Source organism: Cibotium barometz, chromosome 3 (genome assembly GCF_041138505.1).
Source record: "Cibotium barometz isolate CiBa-2024 chromosome 3, ASM4113850v1, whole genome shotgun sequence".
NCBI lineage: Eukaryota > Viridiplantae > Streptophyta > Polypodiopsida > Cyatheales > Cibotiaceae > Cibotium > Cibotium barometz.
In genome coordinates, this window is record NC_141048.1 from 69,160,959 (window position 1) to 69,172,986 (window position 12,028).

Genomic DNA, 12,028 nt, shown 5'->3' on the forward strand with positions numbered 1-12,028 from the left:
GTGTGGCAGCACTTATCTTTCCGTGTGTGTGTGTGTGTCCCTATGCCATCTCCCTCAACTATCTTTTATGATCGGTCGTGTGGTTCGGGGTGGGTGGCTGCGTGCGTGCGTGCGTGCGTGCGTGCGTGTCTGTGTGTGTTTGTGTGTGTGTGTGTGTCTGTTGCCACTCTATTTTTTAAAACTGGTCATCTTGTAAGAGGGAATGTAATGCAGTTTTGTACAACATTCAAGAAGAGGCATAATAGCATGGGGTGGACAAAAGCTTCTCAAGTGTTGAGAAATCCTCCTAGTTCAAAGAAACCCGAGGGAAACTTCTAGCCTAACACTTGTCTTGTTTAATGTCTTTTCGAAAACTTCAAGAACTACACAACGAGATTCTCGAGTTGAGTTGCAGCGTGACACAGACCTTTGAAGGGTAAACTTACGCACAATAGCCCCAATAATGGAGGCAATAATTATTCCAAAACCCATTCTCTCAAGCACTCTACTCATGAATGACCAGTGAACTCTATCATAGGCTTTATCCAGGTCTACCTGAAGCATGATGCACTTTTGATTAGTGTTTTGCACAAGCCCCTTACCAATAATAACATTGTAAATGTTATTCATTATAGATCTTCCCTGAATGAATCCATGCGGATTTCTGTCCACCACTTATCGCAACAGAGGGGTGATCCTTATTGCAACAATTTTAGCCAGGATCTTGTAGATTACCACCAACATGGTTATGGGTCTCCAATGTGAGAACCTTTTCCGCTTTTACTATGCAAAACATTTTTCCAGTCAGCCTATCATATCCTGTTTCTTAAAATGTTCTCCATAACCCCTCCACCTCAAGGCATTGACATGGAGTTTTCTTTCACCTTTGATTGCCTGATGATTTCCATAACTTTCTCAATGTTTCTTAGCGATGAGCCGCCATCTTGTACTGCTCTCTCAACTGTGAACCTCATCTCAGCTGCTTTGCATTTGAAATCCTTTGCTCCCTCATCTTGCATCACAGCCTTCACCACTCGCTCCACCTCTTCGTGCTTCACAGTGCCATCCTCTTCTTTATGTACCCCCAAGCCCACTTTCCATACATCAATAATGACTCTAGCATTCAATGCTTGCTCTGCGGCATCAGGCCAGCATATCATGGGCACACCTCCCAAGCATATGTTCTCAAGCACAGAGTTCCACCCACAGTGAGTTAAGAAGCCTCCAATTGCACGATGAGATAGCACGAGAAGTTGAGGAGACCAGGATATGATACTACCTCTGTTTCTGGTCCTCTCTGAAAAGCCATCAGGCAGAATGTCTGACATGGACCCCTCGAAAGAGCCTGGTCGAATCACCCACAGAAAGGGTTGCTCACTGGCTTCTAAACCCAGAGCAAGCTCAGCATACTGTGAATTGTCCAAGGTTGCCATGCTCCCAAAGGAGACATAGAGCACAGATCCAGATGCTTGTTTGTCCAGCCATAAAACACAATCATCTTGTGCAGGCAACAGACTAGATCCCATCCCCTGCAAAGCAGAGCTTTGGCCATTGAGAATGAGGGCTGGGCCAATGGCATATGTGGGAACTTTGAACTCAAGACCATCCAATACACTCTTTTCGATCTCTGTGACAGAGTTCACAAGGACTGCAACAGCCTTGGATGCCTCCTCAAATTGGGCTAGCAGGAACTGCATGCGGTAATGCATGATGTTCGGGCTCCGCAAGGACAGTGGCAGGTCACCGGGGTGCAAGGGTGGGATGCCAGGGATGCAAGTGATGAGCTCATCTGGATATTTTGAGGCAGAACCTGAAACAAACATCAAGACCACATGCACAGAATACGTTTGTCCGTGATTCAGCAATCACTACATGCCAGACAACACTAGGTATCATGTTGACCCTCACAGAAGTATTGGTGAAAGCTAATAATAATTGCATGAACAGAAAGATTTGAGTTAGGACACTTACTTTTCAGAGGAAGGATACCAAGATTGATGAGCTTTGATACAGATGACATGACCGCTACTGCGGTGACATTGGTGGTTGCAAAAGCCACACTGGGAATGCCATATTTGATAGCCATGTTATGAGCCCAAATGATAAATGTGTCCGCAATCATGAAGCTAGGGAGCTGATTCCGGCCTGCAAGCTCCTGCAAGAATTTGTCCACAGATGCCTCCATGCTGACGGCGGCCTCATATGCGTCCCGAAACGTTGGCTTCCGCGGGTGATTATCTGGAAGAGCATCTGGGAGACCCACGATCTTGACGGGCGATGGAGATTGGAGGTTGCCAGAGTTCATTCTCTGAAGGAGATGCTCAGTGACAATGAAGGTGATGGACACATCGTAGGAGGAGGCTAGCTTGTGAGACAGTTGGAGCAAGGGGGTGATGTGGCCCTGTAGAGGATGAGGTAAAACAAGGGCATGGAGGTCATCAGGATGGGAAGCCATGGCTGAGATGTATGCACAGATGCTAAAAGGGCTGTGTGTGTGTGTGTGTGTGTGTGTGTGTGTGTGTGTAAGCTATGGATTGATGCAGTTACAAAGTTTCTGGCCTTTTCGATAACACAGAGAGGGAACCACAAAAGACAGTGGGTCTAGTTAGGGCCTTACTTGATAGTTGAATACCAAACTTCCTGTGTGTCAAGTTCACAACCACAAATTGACACCGCCTGTGTTGAAACTGGGGCCTTGAATTAAAGTCTCTCCAGAGCTTGAAAACCAGTGACTTTTTTTTAAAAAAATGGCTGGAATTAAAAAGTACAACACATCACACACCTATGGTCCTATACTTGCCACGGCTTGATTGCAAAGTGAGGGTTTGAACCCATGACCTTGGAAGTTGGGAATCTCAAACAACACCTTTATCCACCGCACTAACTCACAGTCAGCAGCTCCAGTAACCTTTTCTAATAGGTCCCACTTTTATATTTGAAAGTGCAATAATTGGATAGAGCTTTAATTTTTGCCTTTACGAAAAATCTATAATTTTTGCCTTTGCAAGAACTAGCTCTTAGATAGCTTTGATTTCCATCACTTGAAAAGGCCCTTAGACAAGATTTGTGGGCACTCTAGTCTTGTCTCATTTCATTCTTGCCATTCCAACCCCCACAAAACCTCTCAAAAGCATAGGTAATAAGCTAATTTTGTGGTAGGAAACTTCACTCCTTCAATATCGCAAAAGGAATCTCCATTGAGTTCCATGAAACCCTTATGTGTGTGATCGTTTTAATATTATTGCTCCCTTCAAACCCTAGCATGGACCATGAGCTCCTCTTTGTTGCCCCTCTTATCCCTAGAGGGATGGGGCTCTAAAGGCTATAGTGGATGCCAATGGATGGCTATGACATTAATCAAACATGAAAGTCTCTATTCATTGAACTCCTTTAATGAAGGAGAGCGCGCTTCTAGGACCCTAAAGAGATTGAGCGCGCTTCTAGGACCCTAAAGAGATTGGAACTAATTTGGAGGCCTATGGAAAGAAATAATGTTACCTTTATTCTGTAAGGCCCTTTTTGGCATGCCCAATTAATATTGCTTGAGTGCCTTGGCCCTTTACAAAAAAGAAATGCATAATATATATATATATCTATACTCTTATTAAACAGAAGCTATTCCCCTTCAACATGGCCAAAGGAGAGGAGGGAGAGGGCCAAGGGCGAAAGGGTAGAGATCATGATGCCCCTTTCTCAAATTTAAATTTTATCATCTCATTTCAGTTTTTAAAAAGAGAGCTATCCCTTCTTACCTAATGATTTCTTTGAGAGAAGAGTTAGGGGCTTCCCTCTTAAAAGGTGAGCTTCATGTGATGAAATTTTCAACATGTAGGTGTCTCTCTCTTTCTCTCTCTCATTGTAAAGAAACGAGGGGACCAAACTCGCCTTCAGCAAGTTGATTGCCCTTCTTTCTCTCTGGCTCTTTTTTATTTTTCCCTAACAAAAAACATTTTTTTTAAATTAATTCTACTCTCTCTCTCTCTCTCTCTCTCTCTCTCTCTCTCTCTCTCTCTCTCGTTCTCTCGTCTCTCTTCCTTCTCCTCTCTTTTTTTCCCCTTTAAAAAAGACTCGTTTTTATCTTAAAAAATAAAATATCTTTAAAAAAACAATTCTCTCTGCCCCCCTCTCTCTTTCTCTCCGGTCCTCTTTCTCTCTCTCTCTCTCTAACTCTATAACTCTCTCTTGCTCTCTCTCCACGCTCTCTCTCTCTCTCTCTCTCTCTCTCTCTCTCTCTCTCTCTCTCTCTCTCTTCCTTCTTCTCTCTTTTTTTTTCCCTTTAAAAAAGACTCTTTTTTATCTTTAAAAACAAAATATCTTAAAAAAAAATATTTCTCTCCCCCCCTCTCTCTTTCTCTCTAGTCCTCTTTCTCTCTCTCTCTCTCACTAACTCTAACTCTATAACTCTCTCTTGCTCTCTCTCCACTCTCTATCTAACTCTCTCTCTCTCTCTAGTCCTCTCTCTTTCTCTCTCTCTCTAGCTCTCTCTTGCTCTCTCCGGTCCTCTCTCTCTCTCTCTCTCTCTCTCTCTCTCTCTCTCTCTCTCTCTCTCTCTCTCCTCTTTCACAAACAACAAACCAGGAGGCTGCGACACATATACCTCCTCGTGTAAACTACCATTCAAGAATGCAATCTTAATGTCCAACTGATGTACATTCCACCCATGATGTGCTGCCAAAGCAATGAGACACCTAATGGTAGTCATACGAGATGTGGGTGCAAAGGTCTCATCATAATCAATGCCCTTTTGCTGGGCATACCCCTTTGCGACAAGTCTGACCTTGTAGAGATCAATGCTACCATCTGCTTTACATTTTAACGTGTAAACCCACTTAGTACCAATGGCCTTCTTGCCATGAGGTAGATCTGTCAAATACCAGGTGTCATTCTTGAGTATAGAGTTATACTCATCCTACATAGCATGCATCCAATGATCATCATCCTGCGCTTCCTCAAAGGAAACAGGTTCCTCCTCATCATTACATAAAGTAGAAATGAGAACATGATCCACATGAGAATAATCTTCATGAGAACCTGCACGAGTTCTACTAGGTAAAGGAGCTGCCAACTTGCTATCCCTCAATGTGTGCACAAGCCATTTTGGCATACACCTAGATTCTTCCATGGCTGCTCTCTCCTCATCCACTACATCCTCAATAATTACCTCATAAAAAGGTTGATTTTGCACCTACAAAGGTTGAATTTCAGCACTTGGTTGAGCATTCAATTGCTCTACATATGGCTGCCCTCCATTAACAAAGGTAGGAGCGAATCAAACATGTCCTGTGAGCATACATTTTGCTGTTTTTTGCATGAAAGAATGGGCTAAACTGAGTTTTCGACAAAAACAACATCTCTACTTATCAAAATCCACTTTGAGGCCGGATGGTAGAGTCTATATCCCTTTCTTTCTGAACTGTATCCCACAAATATGCATTTAACTGCCTTATCATCAAGCTTACTACGTTGTTGCTCAGGCACAAGAGCATAAGCAAGATAACCAAAAACACGCAAATGAGCCAGAGAAGGCTTTCTGCCATGCCAAGCTTCATAAGGAGTTTTAGATTGCAAGGCCTTGGTAGGGCATTTGTTCAACACATAGTTTGCGCACATAGTTGCCTCTAACCAAAAACCCATGAGGTAAATCTTGGGTTTTCACCATACATTGTGCCATCTTCATGAGAGACCTCTTCTTCCTCTGAGCCACACCATTTTGCTGAGGTGTCTATAGCACTGTACATTGATGCCTTATGCCTTTTAGAGCCATATATGCATGAAATTCCTTGGACATATACTCCCCTCCTCCTGTTAGAAACATGGTGAGCTAAACTAAAGTTGGAAACTGAAGTGAGAGAAGATAAAGACACACTGAGATGACCAAGACTAAAAGTACTCCTAGTGAGCATTTAGTAAAAGTACTCCTAGTGAGCACTTAGTTCCAACACCCTCCTTAAGTGATACTAGGAGGACATGACTGACAAGATGACAGATGACAAAGATAGATAATAAGGCAAGATGAAGAGACTGATGAAACTGATGTGACTAGACAGACAAACAAGCCAAGATAAAATGACTAAGACTGAAAGACAGAAACATAAGACAAGATCCTAAGACACCCCTCCTCAAGTGATATCCTCATATGGGTCCACAAGGGTAGGGACAGAAATGGATCATAGACAATCAGCCACCCACCAGTAGATGAGGTCTCACAGACAAAGAGACTGTCAGATAGACATTAGAGAGTCTGGCAACTAGATGATAGATGGGGACATAGACAAAATGCCAAAGACATGTGGGTAACTAATCCACAAAAGATAGGCATATAGACAAGAGAATGACTGATTGTTGACAGACTGAGAGATGGACCTCAAAGACAGATAGATCCACATGGCCTACATCATCGGTGACCAGAGGTGGTTTTCAAAGACAGAGAGAGGACCATAAGATATGTGGTTGTTACACTAATGACTTGCTCAATATCTGAGCCATCTCCAGCACTATCTCCTGAAACCTTCTTTATGAAATCCCAAAGACCTTCTTTCATAAGATGATACTTGACTTTCATTTGCCAAGTATGAAAATTTTGCCCATTGAACTTATCAATGGATAGGAATGACTGAGTAGATGTAGCAGCCATTGGGAAGGTCTTACCACTCGTGAGATGTGGCAGTGTCTAATCCCGTACAAAGATAGAGTGTAGACTGAAGAAGATAGATGAGAGGTTAACTTAGCATGAAAAGAGAGCATATGAATGACTGAGATAAAATGAAAGCATCATTCCTCCACTTTTGAAAATGCAGGTCTGCTGGACAGCATTTGGGGCCACTTCATTTTACGGCAGCCTTCCAAATGGTATGTCTAGCTAACCCGCAAGACTAATCGTCAAAATAGAATCGTAGTGAAGATTGAAAGAGTTCTTTTACAGACTGGTTTGTAGAAGAACATTTCTTGTAGAGATCAATGTTCTCGCCCTCTTCGTTCTGCATCTCGAATCCATGTCAAAATATCCGGCTCCTTCTCCACGATGGTGTTGCTTCGGGGGCTATGAGCTTGAGGCCGGGAGATCAAGAGCGCATAGGGTTTCGATTAGATGGCTTTCTGTAGAAAAGATATGAATGCGGACACAGAATAGCAGAGATTAGGGTTTTTGCAGAAGAAAAAAGAGGTTGTCATGGTCTTGAACCACAAATCGGATAAAGACCAGTGTAAAAGTGCCTACGACCACAGCAAGGAATATCTTAGCCTTGGGCGGCTGTCGCTTGAACCAAAGAAAGTTGGCTCGTGGAAGCCACTTTGCCGCTTATTCAGGCTCGCGAGTCACAAGACGAAGGCGCTGCTGACAAATATGATGTAAGACGAAGGCGCTGCTGATGACTAATATGATGGGCTGCAAAAGTAAAACGCTGGCACGCTGCTTGAGAGCTACGCAGAAGGGATGGAAGATGAGCTAGGGCTGAAAGGGAAGCTAGGTGGAGACCTACTCTGATACCATGTTAGAAACATGGTGAGCTAGACTAAAGTTGGAAACTGAAGTGAGAGAAGACAAAGACACACTGAGATGACCAAGACTAAAAGTACTCCTAGTGAGCATTTAGTAAAAGTATTCCTAGTGAGCACTTAGTTCCAACACCTCCATCTGAACGAAGGGTGCCACTTTACTTTCATATGCATTTTCAGCCATGGATACGAAGTGTCTAAAGCACATAAAAACCTCTGACTTCTGCTTTAATGGATAGACCCAACTATATCTGTAGTAATCATCAATAAAAGTGACGAAGTAGAGATATCTCCCAATAGATGGTGTCCTCATAGGACCACATACATCACTATGTATAAGCTGTAATTTCTTAATAGCTCTCACAAATCCATCCTTTGGAAATGATGCCCGATGCATTTTACCAAGAATACACCCCTCACATACATGTCTAGTAGGGGTCTCAAGAGTTGGCAACTCACACACCATATCATGCCTTTGAAGGCGTAACAAACTGCCATAATTCAGATGGCCAAATCGTGCATGCCATAATTCTGCATCACTCATAGCACGAGTCGTAGAGACTAAGCAAGCATCATGCTACAACTTCTCAAATACATCCATCTTGTATAGGCCATGAAACAAGGTACCTGAGCAAATGATAGAATAACTATCATTTCTATCATGAACTGTACATCTGTCATCCACAAATTTGACCTTCAAGCCTGACAAGACTAAGGTTGAAACTGACAGCAAGTTCTTCTTAATACCTAGCACATATAAAACTTTAGAAAGAGTAAATGCGCCCCCATTTGTAGCAGTGAGAGCACAACTCTACCAACTCCCTTTGACAGGATATGAGGAACCATTTGCACATGTGACGGTTCCTGCACTTGGGATAGATTCTAGAGATGAGAACAAATTTTTTTATGAAGTAATGTGCTTACTAGCACCACTATCAAAGTACCAAGCATTTGATTCTGCCAGTGACATGCATACATCATGAACAGAAGGGTCATAACTACAATTTACAGTCCATACCCAATCATCTTGAGAAAAACTTACAGATTCCTTCTTCTCTGCACTTGGTGTAGATGCATCAGCCCACAACCATGCCCGATTCTTTCTTTTTCTCCTTCTCTAGCCTTTTCTTGCACTCATTTATGTAGTGTCGTGGGTTCCTGCAATACTGACACTTGCCCTTCTTTTTAGGCTTATCACCTTCTTTCTCTACATCCTTACCTGCTGAGGATTGTGATTTTGGCTTATAGCCACCATGTGAAGAAGCTTTACCTTTTCCTTTCTGATTGGCAACAAAAGCTTGGTCCACCAACTCACATAACAGATCTATTTTTCCTAGACTACTCTTCTTACAAGAGTATTGAAACCAGCTCATCAAATGTAAGAGCATTTGGATTTCCCTTCATCATGAGTCTAAGGGTAGAGGCAAAACTTTGATAAGAATCCGGCAATGCATTGAGAATTGTGGGCACCAATGTACTATCAAGATATATCTCATCCACACTAGCAAGCTGTTCCTTAAAATCTTTGATCTTGGTCAAGAAGCTGTCCATTGAGTCTCCCTCATTCATGTGCTCATACTCCAACTATTTGTGCTCATACTCCAACTATTTGGTGAAGAAGCTGTCCATTGAGTCTCCCTCATTCATGTGCTCATACTCCAACTATTTGTGCAGATATGCACATGCTTCGTTGTGCACCTGGTATAATGCAGCAAGTGCATCCCATGCCTGTTTTGAAATCTTACATGACCGAATATGAGGAATAATGCTTCGCTTCACAGAAAGTGCAAGCAATGCATGTGCGTTGCATCTCTTCCATCCTATCTCGTTTGAGCAGCAGTGGGAGGTACTGGTGGTGCATGTGGAGGAGCCACATCTGTATCAGATTCTACTTCAGATATACCTGTAGTACCTAGTTGCACTGGTAGTTGTGAAACAGGACAAGTTTCACTACCACTGGCCATATTCCAAAGACCTTTAGCAACCAATACATGCCTCATCTCATATAGGACCACAATGGGTAGTTAGTCCCATCAAGTTTGTCCTCAACAGACAACATGTTGAATACATTACTACTGCCAGCCTGACTTTCTACTACCAAATGCAAAATCTTTCAACACACTACAAGTACTCAGTATTCACTGAATGCAACCCTGGATGGCTCTGCCAATTGACTGAATCACCTGCATAGTGTATGAAAAATAACACAGAGTAGAGAATAGAGTGTTACTGGCGAAAGTATGATGGTCGATGTTGTTGAAGACACTGTAGATGCTACTGTGCACCATATCTTTGCCGCTACACAACCCAAACACCCAAATTTGAGTAGAACCAATCCAAAATGGCGCCTCTCTAGAATGACTGTAGAAACCTTGCAGTGCCCAAAACGCACCCAAATCGCATCGCGGACCTCAAAAACATTGTATACAGCACACACTATAGTATATACCTTCTTCTCCTAAGAGGGTAACAGGAGGCAAACTACTAGATCAAGTGTCAAGAAAGCTAGCTTTGATACCAATTGTTGAAATTAGAGTTAGGGTTGTAACAATGCACACACACAAGGTGGAGAAGCTTAAGAGCACACAAACTCACTAGATTATCTCCTTCTTCTTCTTTCTCTTTATAACTCTTTATCTAACTCTCTCTCTCTCTCTCTCTCTGTCTCTCTCTCTCTCTTTAACTCTCTCAATCTCTCTTACTCCTCTAACTCTCTCTATTTCTCTATAACTAGTTAACTCTCTCTAACACACACTCTCTCTCTATCTTTAACTCTCTAAATCTCTCCTAGCTCTCTTTAACTCTCTCTATTTCTCTTGAACTAGCTAACTCTCTCTAACACACACACACACACACACTCTCTCTCTCTCTCTCTAACTCACTCACTCTCTCTACCTCTCCCTCACTCACTCTCTAACTCTCTAGAAATAGCCAACTCTCTCTTTAACACTCGCTCGCTAACTCTCTCTCTCTCTCTCTCTAACTCTCTCTTTTTAACTCTATCTATCTTTCACTTTCTCAATCTCTCTTACTCTCTCTAACTCTCTCTATTTCTCTCGAACTGTCCAACTCTCTCTAACACGCACATTCTCTCTTTCTCTCTCTAACACTCATGCTCTCTCTCTCTCTCTCTCTCTCTCTCTCTCTCTCTCTCTCTCTCTCTCTCTCTCTCTTTCTAATCCTCTCTCTCTTTCTAACTCTATAACCCTCTCTCTCTCTCTCTCTCTCTCTCTCTCTCTCTCTCTCTCTCTCTCTCTATCTATCTATCTATCTCTCTCTCTCACTTAATCTCTCTCTATATGTCTCTTTTGCTACATCACTCTCACTCCCTCTCTTTAACTCTCTCTCTCTCTCTCTCTCTCTCTCTCTCTCTCTCTCTCTCTCTCTCTCTCTCTCTCTTTCTTTAGAACTAGCTAACTCTCTATCTCTAACACACACACTCTCTCTCTCTCTAATGCTCACACACTCTCTTTGACTCTCTCTCTAACACTCTCTCAATATCTCTTACTCTCTCTCTCTCTAATGCTCACACACTCTCTTTGACTCTCTCTCTCTAACGCTCTCTCAATCTCTCTTACTCTCTCTAACTTTCTCTATTTCTCTCTAACTGAACTATCTTTCTAACTCTCTCTTAACACTTTCTATCATGTCAACCATGTCCAAATGACCTCCTTCCAAGTGCAAAGGTGTTGAGAGCTCACGCTTCTCCACCCAATCTTTAGCCAAACTTCCACACAGTTCCTATCTCTGGACTCATACTCTTTTAATAGCTATATACCCTTCACATGTGCCCAGCCACTTTTACTAGTGCCCGGTCATACTTGAGTCCGTTACCAGTCATATTGGCTCCCCTAAACTCCGCTCGTGCCTTGTACGGATGGTTGAGCTCTCTAGGCTCCCAGTACTACCGTTGTGGTGACATTACTCCCCCTTTAAGAGGAGTTTTCGTCCTCGAAAATGAAAATCGGGAACCTCTGTCTAAGTGTGCTTACCCTTTCCCAAGTAGAACCTTCTTCTGGTCTATCCTCCTTTAAACACTCCTGTTACAGAGTGTCGAGTTCTCTTCTCTTGGAAATCCAAGACTTTTTCTGGTTTGTGTGGTGAGGATGGGGGTTCAAGAAGTTCTACTTGGATCTCTTGACTAACGAGATTATCGTCATCACCCAATTTCTTTTTCAGTATAGTGACAAAAAAAACTGGATAAACTTTAGAGCTTTCTGGTAAAGCTAACTTATAAGAAACACTAACTACTTTTTTAAGTATTGTGAATGGACCACAATACCTTGGAGATAGCTTCAGACTTCTTCCCATTTTCAAAGATTCGGAGTGTTCTGGAACCTTTAAAAACACTTTATCACCTTCTTCAAAGATGATCTGTCTACGATCTTTGTCTCTGCATAATGGAGAAAAGAAATTGAGAAAGTCACTTCTCAGCTATAGCAAAGAAGACTGGGTAGAAGAGGAAGCACAAGACACGTGCAAGGAAGATACAAATGGATATCACCAAACAACTTGTATTGGATATAGTTATCAGGAGGCATACGAAGGATGGATC

General features: G+C 42.5%; 1 protein-coding gene across 1 annotated transcript; it reads right to left on the reverse strand.

Moving 5' to 3' along the window:
* Positions 1-266: 266 nt before the first annotated feature.
* Positions 267-2,734, reverse strand: LOC147640464 (7-deoxyloganetin glucosyltransferase-like). Its single transcript, XM_086780931.1, has 2 exons — positions 1,951-2,734; positions 267-1,789 (listed from the first exon to the last, which is right to left on the reverse strand). The coding sequence occupies exons 1-2, from the start codon at positions 2,432-2,434 to the stop codon at positions 834-836; spliced, it is 1,440 nt and encodes a 479-aa protein (XP_086637057.1). The 5' UTR covers positions 2,435-2,734; the 3' UTR covers positions 267-833.
* Between the last annotated feature and the right edge of the window lie 9,294 nt (positions 2,735-12,028).